Here is an 18,785-nt window from a genome sequence, read left to right on the forward strand (position 1 = left end):
CGTTGCTCACAAGTAAAATGTGAAATAATCAGCAGCTTGTTTTTAAATATTTATTTCCCATAATAAGTTCAACAGGGTAGATGTACTTAAGGAACATGAGACCTTTTCAGATAAATAAAGGCAAATATTGCAAACTACACAAAAGGCAGCCGCTAAAGCGTTTAAGTTTCAAAATAGAACAAACGAAACAGACTACTAAATTGTCAATTCCACTTAGAAACAAAATATTAATTCTAAAAATAAATCTTAGTTTGTTTTACAGAAGAACAGACAAAACTGACTAACTTTTGTCAATATCAAATAAACTGAGAACTAAAAGGAAATTCTCAATCTCTCCTTGTTGTATAGCTGAGCTTTTCAAACAGTTTTAACAGTTACTTTAGTCTGACAAAAGCCGAATGACGAATTAGCGCTTCCAGTCAGAGACTGAGGCTACGTCCACACGTACACGGGTATTTGTGAAAACGGAGATTTTCCGTTTTCGTTTTAAAAAATAATCCCGTCCACACATAAAGGCAGAAATGAAGGAAAACGCTGCTATGAACATGCCAAAGCAGCAGGAGGCGCTAGATTCCTAACCGTGCAGAAATGTTGGCCAATCAGAAGTCTAGAAGCCTGGGTGGGAAAAAGTAAACAAAGCTGGGGCATAGAAGCAGAACCGAGTCGTATGTGTGGAGGGACAGTAACTGTGTGTATATGTAAGCATTTAAACACTGCAGAGAGTAGAATTAACAGTAACAGTATTGTAGAAATTCATTTCACCGAAACAATAACGTGGCGCACAGTGTGACGCATGCACCAGTTTATTGTATTTCCAGACTTTTGGCACAATTTACAGTGCACGCTACTCTGTTTTTGTCAGACTTGAAATAGCCGAAATAGCCGAAATACCTTCACACTACGGAACTCCTATGGCTCTTCCGTTCGACAATCTCTCCGGCATTGCAACCATCATCTGTTTTCTCTTCGGTCACGCTCGGTTGATTTTTCTAGTCGGCACACTCATTTCCTCCATTACCCGCTGGCTGCTTCCCAAACAAACACACGTGCGGCTTGGCACTTGTGCTGTACGTAACAAGTCACGCGACGTGACGCTGCGGCTGTGATTGGTTCGGCTCTGCGCTACTTAATTTGGATTGGCTGACCTTTTTTTTTTTTTTTTTTTTTGAGGACAAGAGCGGCGAAGTCTATCGCGATAGCTTAATTTCTCTATCGAGTAAAAGTTATATCGCGATACATATCGTTATCGTTCTATCGCCCAGCTCTACTTCAGAGACAAATTGCATTCGATTTCTTCAGGTCAATGTGCAAGCAGGGGGTGACGTGGGCCACAAGTGGACCCCGGGCCACGAGTTTGAGAGCCCTGATTTAGACAATCCTAATGATATACTTACTTCCCACTGTGTTTGAAATGATTAAAATCATTAAAATATCAGTATATTTATATTTATTGTAGGACATAAACATCTGGGTTTGGTTTATGACAAAGCGGAACTGGAGATGGGCAGTTGAGTGGAAGCTCTCGAGCGACGTCCCGACCCTGACCTGTGCTCACGGGTTTTGAGCAGCGACCAAAAGAACAACACGGTACTTATACTGAATATGTTTTACTTTATACATTCATTGAACTCTTCATGACCACCCAGGAGATTATTTACTAAACGTTAATATTCACAACTCTGATAACTTTCAAATGACTGACCGTGTCTCCTGTTTGTATGATTCAATATTCAAAACTATAATTAGTGGGAGAGGTTTCAATCATAACACATCCTAATAAAGAAAAGAAACAGAGGTACAAGGTGTAAATTTGATTTGGTTGAGATTAAATGTGTTTTTCAGCCCTGAATTGAGCTGTTGAACGGCCAACGTTACGAGAAAAACTGGAAACAATGATTTGAGAATCAGAATACTTTATTCATCCCAGAGGAAAATGTAATCTGATTAAAAAACACCAGATGTCGTGCATGCTTGTACGTTGGACAGTATTAATAATAATATGATGGTGAAATGCTTCACGCCTTCATTAAATCTAAAACTATTATACAAACAATGAGCTGATTGTGAGGGAACTTGTGTGCTGGTCCAAAGCTGGACTCTTTCAGCTCATTTTTGATGCTTCTGGTGTTTCAAACCACATTTCAAGTGTCCGTTATTTGAGCTTAACTGTGCACAGATATAGAGTAGTACAGACACCCCACAGACAGACTCGTGGTAATGAGTATTTATTCAAAGACCACAGAGGAGAGAATGCATATGTTGATCATTTACAGATGAAAGGTGATGAGAACATAAAGGAGGAGGAGCTCCTCCCCCCACAAACACAGTAAACACACATCCAATCAAGTGCATCATGTCTCACTTAAATGAGTTTCACTGCAACTCACCTCATTTTAAAATATAAGTGCTGTGTCAAAACGTTATTAGAGCCATGGTTAGACCTGCTCTAATGCAAACGAATGAAATCATTTGTAGAAAGTGAGTCAGGAATGGAGCCGCTGACCACAGACGCTGCAGCGTGTAAAGGGGAAACGCAGAATATCGTCATGGTTTCACAAGTTGTTTTTGAGAATGAAGTCATATTCTCTGCTTTAGGTGTAGAATATGTCAGAATAAACATACACTCGCTGACCACTTCATTTGGTACACCTGTTTGACTGCTCATTTACAGCCAATCATAAGACTTTTTCCTCCACGACCGTGTCTACGTTTACAGAGAACGGTCTGAAAAAGGAGAAAACACAGGACACGTTAGCAGCAGCAGCAGCAGACTAGACCAGGGGCTGCTCAGCAAGTACAGCAGGCTACAGTTCACTCGGACTCACCAAAACCGGACGACAGAAGTTTGCCAAAACACCCTGATGAGTCATTTCTACTACAATATTCAGATGATAGTGTCCGAATTTCAACACATGGACCCGCCGTGGCCTGCAGCAGTGGTCCAGGCTCTGTGTGCCGGTGTTAAAGTGTGGGTGTTCTCTTCCCTAAGTACCAACTGAGCATCGTTTACACACCACAGCCTTCCTGGGTACTGCTGCTGACCTGGTTTAATCGTCTTCTGATGGTGCAGGTTATCACACCGTGCCACAAAGCTCAAATCACCTCAGACTGCTTTCTTGAGTTCACTCCACAGCGTCCACTGTGGGGCAGCAGTCGAATCTGCAAACCGTGCAAATCTCTGAAGACTGTTTGCAGCGGCTGGATGATGTAAGAGTGCAACCCAGCACTAGCAGAGTGTACCTAATAAACTGATCATATATGCTCTTTGCTCACAATTGTAAAATTCTATGACATTCTAATGTGACTTTTTCTTAAAACATGACTTTTCCCCCTTAAAATCCAACTTTTTGTGAAAGCACAACTTCTTAAAAATACAATAAAAAAGTAACATTTTTAGACTTCTGTTTTCAGTGGCCCAGGTTCTCATATTTCTCCCACCTGTACAACCAATCCTGACTCTTCCATCAGTACATCGACAGCCTACAAGGTGAGAACGATTATGTGAAAGGGCTGTCGATGAAAACAAAATCCCTGAGGTACAATTTCCAGGTGAAGAACTGGTTATGGCAGACTTTTCTTTTCCAAATAATTAATCTTCAGTTTTCTTCGTTGCATAAACTTTGTACAGTGAACGAAAAATATGAAGCGGTACCAGAGCTGAAGCGAGGGATTCAAAGTGAAGGCAGAAGTTCAACGAGCTTCGCTCCAAGTGTTGAAAAATGACGCTGTTTGGAATAAGGTAGAAAAACTGGATATAATTACAAACAGAGACTGTAGAAACCAGGCTGCATCAAAGTGCTCATATAAAGAAATAATCATTCATATTTACATATTTTTGTACAGCTTTTAGCTAACAAAACGATTCAGGCTGATGTTGATGCCAAATGCTGAGGATAAGTGAGAAGAGGGCCTCCTCTTCCTCCTCTGTAAACAAGAGATTAAATAGACTGGAGTGATGTGAACCCAGTGACTGCACGCTGCCATTCATTGTCTTCAGCAATAACACCAAACATAGTTTAATTCTATTGGATGCACACAAGGACATTTGGGGTTTAGTACATTTTAGGGGACAAAGTGCTGAGTTGTCTTAAATTTGACTCCGTTTTCTTGTTCGCCTCACTGAGCACTCTGTTTCTTACTTCCCGAGAGAAGACTCAGGCCCCCACAATGCCACATTTCCAGGAGTTCACTGTGCCATAAGTGCTAAAGTCCAGATACTCGTTGGGTATCAAAGGAACAAACATTTTGACTTGCAGCAGGGAAACCAATGGCTCATTTCCACTCACTCAGTCAGCAACTTGCTCACCCCTTTTGTCTGTTAGCGAGCACTTCCGAGCATCATGAAACTTTGTGGCGAGATCAAGCGTAGGATCGATAAGTTATTATATTTTATTGCATAACTGAATGCCTTTCTTTAGAAATGCAAAATAGGGCATCGGTACTAGAAGTCCTCTCCGAGCTTGCCTGACCTTTTCCTCCTCTGACAAACCAAACATGTCTGCTGTGAACGAGTATCCGTGTTTAAATCTTCCACATTTACATTGATTCAGACCAGAAAGTTACTTCTGTTTTTCCTGAACCAGCCCGCATGAGACGCACAACATGAACTGCTAATTCTGTCTGCGTGCTAGCTAGCCCAGGAAGAGGGTGGCCCTGGTGACCTCAAAGTGGAATTTGAGGAGTTTGTTGCCATTTTGGGATGTTTACACTGGAAATCTTTGTTGTGTTTACACTAAGATCAAAGCATTCAGCATTCAGTAAAGCTTTCCTTTTTGGAGGACAGGAATCAGAACATCAAACGTAACAGTGCCGCTACGTTAGCTGGTAGGAAACTGCTACCTGCCAGTTAGCAAGCTAAATAATTAGGCAAAAGTTATCAAAGACATAACTGTCCCATTACTTTCAGTTCTTTTGTGGGGCACTTTATTCTCCAGAGGAGCAGTTGCAGCTGAAAGCTGCAGGTGCAACACGGCTAATATCTTGCCTTGGTCAAACTTCACAAAATATTAAGTCCATGCATTGATATGATTCTGACATAAACATAACTAGTAGGCTTGGCTGTTAAATGTCGCCATCATAAATGCTGCTCTGTATGCGCCTGTACCTGGGGACCCCATCTACTTTGAACAAAACAGGCTTATTAGCACATTAGCAGCTAGTTTGGTACGCCCAAAAAGGCTAAGGAGCAGAATAAATTCACATGCAGCTAGCTGCTAGCTAGAAGCAAAGCAGAAATGTTTTGTTGTTGGCTGCCAAAGAGAACACTGCATCAATTCTTGGGATGTGAAAAGCGAATGTCCCCCCCAACAAAAAGAAGATCCATCTATGTTCAATGTTAGCCACATTAGCAGTGAATGTGACTGGACCGTAGGGTTGCCAACTCCCTGAAAAATAAATAAGGGACACCTCGTGGCCAGGGCCGGGCGACCCAGTTGTCTTCACCCTTCCCAGTGTGGTGAATTTTCTAGCTCTTTTTTTGTGTGTGAAATTATTTTTTTAACCCTTTGACTTGAATTTGATTTAAGTAGATGTGTATTCTTTGTGATATGAACACATGTGAAACAAATGATCATTTAGCCATTTATTTTTAGCTCAAAATGACAACATTAACACATAAAACAGGTCTCCTTCTTAAACAGAAGCCTGTCATGCTTAACTTTTGAGAATATAAGTAAATCTTTCTTTAAAAGAACTCTGTCCTGCTTAACTTAAAATAATAGAAAACAATAGAAAGAAAAATATTCTTGTAACAGTGCACATTTAGTGCATTTAGTACAATCGGCTTCAGCTGAGATATTATTTCAGCTTTTCTAATGCTAATCAGCTGCTCCTGTTTGTAAACCCGCTTGTTCCCATGATTACGCATCTTAACTCATCATCATTATTCATCTATGTATTACTTTTATGTATTAGTCATCTATTTGTTGTAATCATCTATCCTTGCAGTTGTTTATTACACAAAATAAATTATATTATCACACTTCTGGCCACATAGCGCTGATATTCACTGCACATGCCCATATTAACTTTTTCCAGCCAGGTGTTTTCCTTTTCCCATTCTTCCCTTTCTCTGAGGGGAACAAACATTGCTGCTCTAATGCTGGGCTCACACTGTGCGGTTTTAGGCCCATTTTGAGCCGATTTTTGACCGATTTTGGCCTTCATCGTGCATCGTGTAGTATACGTGGGGTAACGAGAAGTGATTAACACCTCACGACCAGCTCCCGATCATCAATCGCTCGTGAGGGTCTCATCACAGCCGCTCACACTGCTCGCGCGCAAACGCGTAAACGTTGGTGAAAAAGACGGCGCAGCACGGCAGTGCAGCGTGTGATCTGGACACAAGCGATGGAGGCACAACTTGTAGAACTTTGGAAAGCTCATCCGAGCCTTTTCGATGTGGCATCACAAAATTATCACGACCACAACAACCGTGAAAACAGTTGGATTTACACTGCTGCTCAATCACAGCTGCCTGATCATGTTTTTCATTAGCAATTTAGCAAAGTTGATGGTGGTGGTGTGTCTGTGTGAGTGAAAGACAGAGCGAGCGACAGATTTTCTGTTATAACCTTCGTGTTATGGAGGCACAGTGTGAGCACTCAGGTCGCATCAGAGCATCGGGCGGTATAGTGTGAGACCTGCATCGTGACCTACCAACTGCGAGTCAATCGTGCAGTTTGAGCAGGAGCTGAATAACGTGACTGAAAAAATCGCACAGTGTCTGCCCAGCTTTAGGTGTACTGTCGTCCGAGACTTGCACCGCAGTGTCGGCGTTTGTTTCCCTGTTGACCATGCTTCTTGTTGTGGTCATCTGTTGTCTTCCGGTATTTTCTCCGTAAGCGACCTTTCCTCGACCAATGAGATAATCTGAATTGTCATACTCGAATTGTCATAAGTGTGCTGTCAGCTCATTGGTCACAAAGCAGGAGAGGGGCTGGGAATTATGTTTTCAAACAAAGCGTTAATTCCATTAACATTTATAGACTACTTTTGATTCTCACTGTATTACGGGACAAAGTGCGTCCCTTATTAGCTCAATACGGGACGTGTACTTTTGTTTCTAAATACGGGACGATTCCGTATTTTAAGGGACGGTTGGCAACCCTACTGGACCGATAGCATGAGCCCCATCTCATTTTTCTATAAATTACTTTTTAAAAGTATCTTAGCGTTACTCTACAGTTTGTGTCCGCAGATTCAGAGATATTATCCGATTGCGCCAGAGGACCACCCACTTGGGTTCATGTTGATTTATATTTAAAGTACCAACAGATACAAAGCTAGGAAATAAATACATAAGCAAAACATACATTTTGTACATCTAAAGCAATAATTTCCCCAAATCTTGTGAGGTCCTCAGGTAAAACAGGCGATGTGCAAAAAAGCTTTAGTTTCAAATGAGAGGCTGCACTTTGATTTTGTTTTAGGCTGCGCGATATTTGTATTGTTGTCAATTCCCATGTGGCACCCGTTATTGTCCTTTAGCCACAGCAGTACTCCCAGATGCCGACTTAAAGGGAAATTGCAGTCTTTTACAAATTACAAATACCTGAATTTCCCTTCAAGAGAACAAGGAGGGCTGTTTCTGAAGTCATGTAAGGAGCAACAGACAGAAGCCCTTCTTAAGTGTCCAAGTGTGCTGAAGTGGGGGCCAGCTCAGTATGTCCGTGGTCCCGGGGTGAAAAGCAGTCATCAGAATGGATGAAATGCAGGGCAGTCTGGTTGTAGCTCTGCAGGGCCTGCTGCTTTTCCACTGCGCTGAAATACAGCGAGTGAGGGTGGACCTGCTGAACATGCCTTTTAATAGTGCTGACCTTCAGTGTGGCCAGAGTGGCTCCACACACCATGCAGATCAGCCCGTGCCTCCTACAGTCGTAATCCATCAAGTAATCCGTCCGCCAGCGCACCTGGTAGTTCCTCCTCTGGTCCTTGCCGGGGTAATGACCATGACGGGGTGTGTTTGCAGCGCTGCTATCCTTTGATTTGCCCTTGGCTTCGCCCACAGCTTCCTCCTTTATCACCAGTTTGCTGGGTATTTTGACATCAGGGGAGGCGTCTTCATTTGTCTCTCCTGCGGTACTGAGGACATCAACTTCACTGGGGTTGATTTCTGTGGGAAAAAAATAAGGGGGAGGGGATGCCAGATTCTTGCCTAGTTCCACCACAAAATCAAGTCACACGCTAGTGTCTTTGCTTGTTGCACCTGATAGCACTTTTCCAGCCTTTCTAACTACCCACAGTGCTGACTCAAGTGGCGTCTTCACGGTAAGTTGCAAACAAGCTATGTTAATACACGCTATGCGATTAGCACTCCCACCTGGTTTGACCGAGCCAGGACCCCATAAGTTCTCCCTGTGCCTGCATGTGAATCAGATTAATTTGTACACTTTAAACTGAATGAATGTATGGTTAAACTGTGACTTGTAGTCTAAAGTGCTTTGAGTGGTCAGTAAGGTTAGAAATAGTTAATAAGCAAGCAAACTATCATCTTCATTTTTCAATAAAACCCAAACAGAACAATGTTCCTGACAAAGCTTCCGTTGTTTAACAGATTTATCTGCTACATTAGCTAACTTACTCGCTACACTACCATTCTTGTGGAATCTTTTACTGACTGTATCAGCTGTGAAATGTCAGTTTCGGCTGGACTCTATAGAGAATTGCAAATGCTGAGATTTACGTATTTTTCGGATTATAAAGCGCACCAGATTATAAGGCACACTAAGCGAAACAAAACAGTTAGATAAATCAAACTTTACTCAACTCATTCTTCTTGCTTTCATATCATTGATTCATTAATGCTGAATTCTCTGGCAGCTGCTCTATTCCCATGTTGTTGCAGTATAATAATGACTAACCTCGTATTGTGGATGGATTATCTCAGTTGTTCTCCTGCTGAAGTTTGGTGCGTTTACAGCATCCTGCCATGCGATTGCATTTGTCCCTAACCTCACGTTAACTTTTATCGAGTGGAAAAGTGTTAGCGTTCATCCTCCAGCTTCACTGTGTTTATCTTATGGTAGCATAGCTGTGTCGCTGGTGATCACGTAGCACATCATTATATACCAGCTAGCCCAACTTCAGTAACCCTGCAAACATCACTGCTGTTTAGTTTTCTGTCTTCATTTATGTTGGAGGTGATAGCAGAGCTGTACGTTTTAATTCTTTCAGAAATCTCTCAGTCAGAACTGAGAGATTTCTGAATTTATTAAATGAACTCCGTTACATTTAATAAATTGTGTTTTCATGGATGCCTGGATGTTAAACTTAATTGATACACCTGGTAAAGCAGCAACGCTGATCATTTTATTAAAGATGAAAAAATTTAGACAGTTTTTAACTCTCAGTGATGCTGCAGTGTTCGTTTGACTTTGGGACCTGAAGCGGACGGAGTTTAGGACCCAGATTACTCCAAGAGGCTCCTGACTAGCAAAGTCGCACTAAAACATTTTTGACAGATTTTTGAGCACCGTGTACCACATAAAATCGGTTCGAGGTCAGTAAGCACACCCAGAATTCATACGTAAGGCGCACTGTCGATATTTGAGAAAATTAAAGGAGTGCGCTTAAAGTGCGCCTTATAGTGCGGAAAATACGGTATATGTACAAATGTCTGTTTTCTCAGGCTAAGTGAGGATGCTAAAAAGACCAGCCAAACACAAACAACTCTTAACACAGCAGTCAGGTGCTTTAGAGCCTCTGTGAGTGGGAATGTGTTGTGTTCCACTGACTGTGGATGTCAGCAGCAGCTGACAAAGCTGACTTATAAAACATGAAAAGTACAAAACCACCAAACTTTCTAAAAAGGCCTAATATTGTTGAAAACTACTACTAACAAGTTTACAGCTTTACAGAGATGTGTATCAGTGCTGAAAGCTTCTCACCATCTTGGATCTGCATGCCTTCACTGGGGTAATCTTTGGTCCAGGCTGCAGCCATGGCTTCCCTTTCCTGTCGGCTCAGGGTTGTGGTCTCCGGGTGACATTCCTGGATGTGGCGGCGGAAGCTGCTAACCTTGGTTTCATGCAGGACCTGAGAACACACCATACAGAACATGCCGTGGCCTTGAGGCCCGTAGGCCACCAGATAGTCCAGACGCAGCCGCCACGGGTCGCCCCCGTGTAGCCTCCTCTTCTTAGGCTGCCGGAAGGGCTGCAGACCCTGCTGGGGAACTCCGACACCGCCGTCCTCACCAATAAGACAAGTGTCCTGAGTGAAAGTGCCGTCGCCCTCCGTGTACACGTCAGTGTTGATCTGGATGGTTTCCACGTCCTCAGAGAAGAGTCCCACAGCGCCATCTTTGGTGTTGGTCTCTGATTTGTTTGAGTGCTCCGCTTCTTCTGCTACAGGGCACAGAAACATACAACATTTCTAATATTAATCCGTTTGTTTCAGTCCCACTGTGGCTACATCAGTGTTCAAATGATAGCTGTGAGTCATTCAGACATTCAGAACAACCCAATTTTCCAGTTTTTTTAATAGCAAATTGTGCAGTTTAATGTCTCATTGCACTGAAATCAAAGCATAGCACAAATAAGTAATTGGAGTTAAAAAAGAAATCATTGAATCATCTTACAGACCAAAATGTTTTCTAAACCTTTGACTCATCAAAGTTCCCTCCTTTTGCCGGTAAAACAGCTGAACACAGTCGTGGCTTCTGTCTACAACAGAAATCAAATCTTCTCCCATATCTGTAGCAGAAGTTCCCATAAATGTGGACCATGTAGGCTGCTTTGCTTTCACTCTTCTGTCCAGTTCATCCCAAACCAGCTCGATGGGGTTTAAGTCTGGAGGCTGTGCTGTGTTTTCAAGCTCACCATCTTGTTCATTGTTCCTTTTTTTTTTTTTTTTTACTAGCCTACGTCTATTGCAGCATAACTAAGGGAGGATTCAGGGTCACCTGGTCCAGCCCTAACTATATGCTTTAGCAAAAAGGAAAGTTTGAAGCCTAATCTTGAAAGTAGAGATAGTGTCTGTCTCCTGAATCCAAACTGGAAGCTGGTTCCACAGAAGAGGGGCCTGAAAACTGAAGGCTCTGCCTCCCATTCTACTTTTAAATACTCTAGGAACAACAAGTAAGCCTGCAGAGCGAGAGCGAAGTGCTCTAATAGGGTGATATGGTACTACAAGGTCATTAAGATAAGATGGGGCCTGATTTTAAGACCTTGTATGTGAGGAGCAGGATTTTGAATTCTGGATTTAACAGGAAGCCAATGAAGGGAAGCCAAAACAGGAGAAATCTGCTCTCTCTTTCTAGTCCCTGTCAGCACTCTTGCTGCAGCATTTTGGATTAGCTGAAGGCTTTTCAGTGAGTTTTTTTGGACTTCCTGATAATAATGAATTACAGTCGTCCAGCCTGGAAGTAATAAATGCATGAACTAGTTTTTCAGCGTCACTCTGAGACAGGATATTTCTAATTTTAGAGATGTTGCGCAAATGGAAGAAAGCAGTCTTACATATTTGTTTAATATGTGCGTTGAAGGACATGTCCTGGTCAAAAATGACTCCAAGGTTCCTCACAGTGTAACTGGAGGCCAAGGTAATGCCATCCAGAGTAAGAATCTGGTTAGATACCATATTTCTAAGCTTTTCAGGGCCGAGTACAATAACCTCAGTTTGATCTGAATTAAGAAGCAGAAAGTTAGCGGCCATCCAGGTCTTTATGTCTTTAAGACATTCCTGCAGTTTAACTAATTGGTGTGTGTTATCTGGCTTCATGGACAGATAGAGCTGGGTGTCATCTGCATAGCAGTGAAAATGTATGCTATGTCTTCTAATGATGCTGCCTAAGGGAAGCATGTATAATGTAAACAGAATTGGTCCTAGCACTGAACCCTGTGGAACTCCATAATTAACCTCAGTGTGTGAAGAGGACTCTCCATTTACATGCACAGATAGATATATTTAGATAGATATGATACAAACCACTGCAGTGCAGTACCTGTAATACCTACAGCATGTTCTAATCGCTCTAATAGGATATTATGGTCGACAGTATCGAACGCTGCACTGAGGTCTAGCAGGACAAGCACAGAGATGAGTCCACTGTCAGAGGCCATAAGAAGATAATTTGTAACCTTCACTAAAGCTGTTTCTGTGCTGTGATGAGCTCTGAAACCTGACTGAAACTCTTCAAATAAACCATTCCTCTGCAGCTGATCTGTTAGCTGTTTGACAACTACTCTTTCTTTTTTTTTTTTCTTGTTCTTTGTTCCTAAGGTAGTTCTGGCATGTTTGACAGTTGATGCCACACACTGTGGAGATTTCACCCACTCGACAGTGTACAAAGCTCCTGCGTGACGAACCGAAGATTTCAAGCTTTGATTATTTAGTCCATAATACCTCTTTGTCTTATTCTGACGTCTGGCGTTCTACCTGCAGCTCGAAGTCTTCTCTTCACAGTTCAAGCTGAGACTTGCTCACTATAACCACTGTTATGCTTGAAAGCAGCTTCTGCACTGCTGCAGAGCAGCTTTAAACTGTTAGCCCATGTTGTCCCTGAAAAAGGCCTTTTTGTACCAGTCTGAAATGTACATTATTTTACTGGTTTTGGTAACGTTACCTTTTTTAACCTCTGGCAGTTCAACACTTTGTACCATTTCAAGCTGTTCACTGGACCTGAATGACTTGAATTGCAATAACTGGAAAAATTAGTGTAGGTCACATCCCCACAGCTTCATTCAGAGAGGAAGGACAGAGAGCCACACAGTGTCACGGTCTGTGAGAAATCAAGTGACATATCGTGCCATCATCTTTAGAGAGGTCACGTCCGATGTGTCGTTGTTGTGCATGAGATAGATATAAGGCCAGAAAAGGTGGAGAGCTGGGTCTCTGACTCTGGCCTCCATCAGCACCATCGCTGCACTTTTATCATTAGTTTTGATGGGAGTTATTCCTGTTTCAGTTTAAATTGTTTAGTTTCTTGATAGTAGTGTGACATGTGACAGGTTAAAGTGTCCATACTGATGCTGCTGTGAGAAGTAACTGATGAAGTCACTGCTGCTCTTCCTCCTGCACATTTAAATGCATCTCTCTCACTGTAGAGAAACATCCATTCACTCTCACACATCCAGCTGCTCTGTGAGAACGACTGAAGCAACAAACAGACTCCGGTTCCTGTTAACCTCTCATCAAAACTCTGACAGCAGCTGTTGTTAATCTGACCTGGCACAGCCTCCATCACAGTAAAGAGTTCAGCAGGTAACAGGTGTGTCAGGTTAAGTTACATAAATGTCTACATAAAAGTGTAGATGGTGCCAGACTAAATCATGTCTAACATGTTGGCCTTTTGTCTTTGTCACTGTCTCATCGAACTTCTGTTCAATGATCACCGCAGACTACTGACAGGGGTCAAAGGTGAATTTGGAAGGAAGATCTGGTTTGAGAATATTCATCAAACAATCGTTTCTGTTGCTGATCCCAGTTGTGTTCAGGCTGACTCGGACATTCGTGGTCTCTGTGGATGTCACCAAAGCTATCATGACTGATTTTGAGCTCCTAGATCAGGGGTGTCCAACTCCAGGCCTCGAGTGTCCTGCAGCTTTTAGATCTCACCCTGGGTCAAACACACCTGAATCACATGATTGGTTCATTATCAGGCCTCTGGAGAACTTCAAGACATGTTGAGGAGGTCATTTAGCCATTTAAATCATCTGTGTTTAATCAAGGACACACATAAAACCTGCAGGACACCGGCCCCCGAGGCCAGGAGTTGGACACCCCTGTCTTAGACAGTATAGGACCTTATGAAAGGTGGAACCTGGTGTTTGAATCCAACCACCATGATAATCTCTGGTAACCTTTTACTGACCATGACGATCCCAGCCTGCTCTGCACCAGCGCAACCATCTGACTCAAACAAGTTAGGCTTGAATCTGAAAATTACATATAAAATTTCAAATTTCCAGTTTGTGTCCATCTCTCTCCACCAACACTAAAGAATGAGTCATCTTACCCTCCCGACCTGTCTTTCTAATGTCAGTGCTGTGGAGTCTGAAGATGAACTGAGCTGGGGTATTGCTGATTCACACGCTCTGAGAGCCAAACACATTACAGGGTTTATCCACTGCTAAATACAGTGAACACTGTACACTTAGCTAACAGACACACTGGATCCAAACTGCAGCTTTATGGATGTGAACCATGAACACATCACAGCACAGAGACGGAAAAGAGAAGATGATGAACGTGTAAAAGGACCACAGGGTGACATTACGATCTTATGTTAATCTGTGGCTACAGTACCTCCTACTGGTTTCACTTGCACAAACCATTTCCTTAATACCAACACTGCGTTTTGCTGGTGGGCGTGTGAGGTGTCGCACTTCTTACCGTGAGTCTGAGTCCAGGCCTGAAGGATGCAGTGTTTCTCCTCAGAGCTGTACACCAGTGAGTTAGGGTGGGTGTCCAGCAGGTGGCTCTTTATGTGGTCCAGGTGAAGCGAGGGCAGCACCGCTCCACACACCATGCACAGCAGCCGACCGGCATGAGACTCGTACTCCATCAAGAACTCCTGACGGAACCAGGCATGCAGCGAGTCGTTCAGATAGCGTTCCAAGATCTGCGCTGACGGCTCGGGCAGGTACTGCTCCTCTTCTTTAGGCTGCGGGGCTTCACCCTCCACAGAGCAGGGAGTCAGGCTGATGGGCTGCTGCGTTTGCTCCTGGGCTGTCACAGGGTCTGCAGTTTCTGCTTATAGTAGAGACAAAACAGCATGACGACAAATCAACTTTTTAGCTTTATGGCTCTGTACTAGCTTTGCTTCCAGCAGACAGGTAACGTCAGGTGTTTACATCTTCATTCCAATTTATGTGATTACACCATGGTTATTATAGATGTCTTCAAATTGCCTTTTTGTTTGTTTGTTTTTTAAACTCTTTTTCTGAATCTGGGAGAGTTTTACATTTGGGAAACTTCCCTATCATCACAATGTTAAATCCATTGTTTTTACATAAAGTAATATCTGCCACAATCTGCACTTTTCTGCCACCTACTGTGAGCACACGGGGCGGCTGCAGCTCAGGAGGTGGAGGAGGTCATCTGCTAATCAGAAGGTCGGTCGTTCCATCCCTGGTCTCCATGCCAAATATGCTTTGGCACTAACCCAGAGTTGTGTGTGAATGTGTGTGAGTGTGAGATAAAAGGCACTAATGTAGAAAAAGTGCTTGAGCGAGTGGGTGAAAACTGCATGCTGTATGAAGTGCTTGATCCCAGCTTTCACTTTGTCCACCATGCACGTCACAGGCTCAGTGCTTCAGCTTCTCCTGTTTGCTTTTCCAAGCATTATGGGATAGCAGCTCCATTTTCACTGGTGTGTGTGAGTGATTATTCATGTTATTTTTGTCAGGCAAGAAAGAGTGCTACCTCTCTGTAATATTAAATAAGCAACATGGACTACCTTCAAACAGTCCAATCCAATCAAACATTACATCATCGGTTCCTCCTCACAGTATGAGTTCATACTGAGTGTGAGAAAATCGTCTACTTAAACCAACCCACCTCCAGTCTGGTGACCTGAGTGCCTAGTGTCCTCTTCGCCCTGGAGTGAGGGTGCCGAAGCAGGGCTGTATAACTTCTGCCCTCCCCCCAAACTCAGGTGGCTCTCCCACCCCGAGCGGATCACCTCTTTGTCAGCAGCGCTCCACAGCAGGGAGTCTGGGTGCTTCTGTCTGATGTGCCTCTTGATAGTGCTGAGCTTCAGAGTGGCCAATGAACTACCGCACACCATGCAGATCATGCCGTGCCTCTGGGGGTCAAAGTCCATCAGGTACTCGCTGCGCCAGTACTCGTGGTAGTACCGGCGGTGGTCACGGCCTGGAATCCGGCTCAGGCCTGGACGCGAGGCTCTCTGCACCCTGGGTTTGGCTCCAGAGGGCCCCGGGGCCAGGGAGAGGAGGAGGGGGTGATCTGGGCTCTCTGTGATGCTCCAGTAGCTGGTGCTTGGTGACCTGACAGGCGTGACCACACCGCTCTCTGATTCCACCTCTCCATGGCCATTGGCAAGACCGTCTTCTTCAGACAAGAACAAGACAGAGTACAGATCAGAGCAGCAGGTTTCAAACTGAAGCAGTATCTTCATGTTGCTAAAGCAGAGATCTCAGACTTAAGCTGTGGGCCACTGCTGCCACTGTCATCTCATGTGAGGCCACAAAACAAGCACAAAACAAGAAAACACCCACAAATATTTCAAAAAATGTCGTGTTTTGTTTGTTTTTTGAAATTTAAAATATTGTATAAGAAGACAAAACTTGACATAAACGCAATTTTGTTCGTATTTAACAAAATCAAAGTGACACATCAGCCAATCCGACATGCTCTCTGCTCATGTGGCCTTCATATTAAATCAGTTTTTGCTTTTTAAAGAACGTATTTGCACTTAGCAACAAACAAATCCTCCCTAACAAAAAAGTCACTTCGAGGGCCAAATTGCCTTCGATTTCTTCACGTCCATGTAGAAGTAGGGGTGATGTGGGCCGCAAGTGGCTAACGCATGAAAAATACAGTTCAGTTTACAGATGAGCATCATCTGTAAAAGCAGAAGTGTTTGGCAGGCTGCTGATTCAGGTGTGTGTTAACACAATGCTACAATCTTTGCAGGATGTCCCAGTAAATTCAGCTCAGGTTCAGATCATGCAGCCCTTCGGGCCTCAGTTAGCAGGAGAGAGGCTCTTCTTGCGTAAAGAACATGGTGCCATTGGGTTTGTAAAGCTGCATCTGAACAAACCAAGACTTCTGAAATAATGTTGATTAGTCAGATAAGATCAAAGTGGAGATGTTTCCCCATAATGTGAAGAACAAACCAAACACAGCAGCGCAGCAAAAAGACTTCACACCAGCTGTCAGTGCGGGGGGGGGGGCTGATCACTTGTGCTTGTTCTGCAGCTACCTGAGCATCTTACAGTGTGTACAGCTCCTGTGTACCAAAGCATCGTGAGGCCACCTATCTGATACCCATGGCATCAATTTGAAGCTCCCACACCACTTTGTTCTTGAGTTACTGCACGCACAAACTTGGGTGTCTACATGGCCCGCCTGCCCGTCAGAGTGAATACCCCATCAAATTGTTGAAGCTGCTGCTAAATTTAATTTCAATTTTCATTTATATTCAAAATTAAATTGAGGAGCACACTTCTCTATTCCTCAAGTCAACTAATATAGCACCAACTCACAACACCAGCCGTCTCAGTCCTCAGGCATCATCCTCTCATTCTCCAAGATTGTGTTAAATCATCTGGTCAAAAATCTTCTTTTAGACTTCTTCACCTCCCACCATTCAATCCTTGGCTCTACGTTCACTGGCTTCCTCCTCTTCATTTTTTCCCTTGCATTGCCTTTTAGTGTCTCACTGGATTTTTGCCGATTGTTAAGCACTTTGATCAACCCTGTTGTTTTAAAATGTGCTATATAAATAAATAAACCTTAAAGTCACCCTATAGACTAGCATATGATGCTGCCTAGTTACGTTCTCCCATAGCACGACTTTGCAGTCTCTCTTTCAGACTGCACACTCAATAATAATCACACGTCCAACAAATAATCAGTAGTCTGACTCCATGCGTTGCACTGGCTCACTCAAAAACAAATCCCTGTAGCTGACAGAGACCAATAAAAACTATATACACCTGAACATCAGCAGGCTTGGAGCAAAACACTCTAGTTCCCAGTTATATGAAGTTATGAAGGTAAAGGCTGTCCACACAGGTCTATTTCTATCTCACTGAGGATGGGTAACATTTAAATAGTGTGTTTAAATTATCCAATTTTTAAAAAAACCCAAACGAGTACATGAGAGAAAGCAGCAGAGATATCATGTTAGGTCTAACATTGGTAGGCATGTCTTTCAGGCTAGCCTTTCAATTCCTCACAGCTTGAGCTTTAAACTTCCAGAGAAAGTCACGCTGCTGTCATTTGGTAATCAAGCACAACTCGCTTACGGACATTCCTGCGGTCAGCTCGCACCTCACGTGAAAGGATAACCCTGCCTTTTTATCTGATCAGCGTTTATTCCGCTCGATGACAGGTCTGAGACGGCCTGTACCTCCGCTGTCCACTAGGTGTCAGCAGTGTGCGCTTCGCCTGGCTGCCTGCGTGCAGTTGAGCCTTTGTTTATAGGAGCCACAGAGACGGAGGGGCCATGCTGCTCCATGGCTTTGTCCCTGACACGGATTAACTGGCTGCCTGATAATGGCTGTATATCTGACAGCCACGCAGACCCACTTAGCGTTGGAACAAAAACAAGAAAATTAACACTAGATGTGTTTTTTTGCTCTTTACCTACTAACTCGCTCTCCTCCTGCGTGGTTTCCTCCCGCCCGCTTGTCATTAATGAGAGCAGCTCCGGCTGATAGGCACAGCGGAGCTTCACGGGCTGCCCCTGCCCCGCTCCTTTCTCTTCCATCACTGGATCGCTGCTCTCGCTTTAGTCGTGGTTGGCGGTGCTTCGTTCAGTGGGTCGTGTCGCCGTCGTGGGGCATGTCACCCTGACAACAACAACACGTTCTCGCCGCTCCGCAGCGTTCGACACGCATCTGCCAGGCGCTCTATAACGAGCCCACCGCCGAGGAGCCCGTGCTCTCCGCGGTCCCCCCACGCGCCCCGCACGGGAGCCAAGTTAACTTTTCATGCAAGCACACAATCATAAATCCACCGGCGAAAAGGGCCGCTGCTCCGCGGTGCTCGGTGGAGGCGCCTCGGCTCAGGCCTCTACTCATGAATTTTTAGGCTCTTGCTTGTCTTCAGGGTGGGGAGCCGGACTAGGGGCCCCTGGGGCTCCTTAAGGGGCT

The 18,785-nt window shown here is 43.9% G+C and overlaps 1 protein-coding gene across 2 annotated transcripts; it reads right to left on the reverse strand.

The window, feature by feature from the left end:
* Positions 1-2,209: 2,209 nt before the first annotated feature.
* On the reverse strand, positions 2,210-18,753 carry zfta (zinc finger translocation associated). 2 transcript variants are annotated; one of them, XM_085267530.1, is made up of 5 exons: positions 18,277-18,753; positions 15,502-16,011; positions 14,335-14,691; positions 9,888-10,346; positions 2,210-8,113 (listed from the first exon to the last, which is right to left on the reverse strand). In XM_085267530.1, exons 1-5 carry the CDS (start codon positions 18,398-18,400, stop codon positions 7,626-7,628), a joined length of 1,938 nt encoding a protein of 645 aa, XP_085123656.1. In that variant the 5' UTR covers positions 18,401-18,753; the 3' UTR covers positions 2,210-7,625. The 2 variants fall into 2 exon arrangements, with proteins under 2 accessions (XP_085123656.1, XP_085123655.1); XM_085267529.1 differs by having other exon boundaries at positions 15,502-16,014.
* Positions 18,754-18,785: the final 32 nt, after the last annotated feature.

The sequence above is a fragment of the Mchenga conophoros genome, linkage group LG3 (assembly GCF_057382185.1).
Source record: "Mchenga conophoros isolate Kocher_MC1m ecotype Shallow Benthic linkage group LG3, M_conophoros_male_GT1.1, whole genome shotgun sequence".
Classification (NCBI taxonomy): Eukaryota; Metazoa; Chordata; class Actinopteri; order Cichliformes; family Cichlidae; genus Mchenga; species Mchenga conophoros.

Coding starts and splice junctions, on each gene's coding strand:
- zfta (XM_085267529.1), bottom strand. CDS start 18,400: ATGGAAGAGAAAGGAGCGGGGCAGGGGCAGCCCGTGAAGCTCCGCTGT. Junction 10,347..14,334: donor GGCCTGGACTCAGACTCACG/GTAAGAAGTGCG, acceptor TGTGCCCTGTAG/CAGAAGAAGCGGAGCACTCA. Junction 8,114..9,887: donor AGGCATGCAGATCCAAGATG/GTGAGAAGCTTT, acceptor TTTTTCCCACAG/AAATCAACCCCAGTGAAGTT.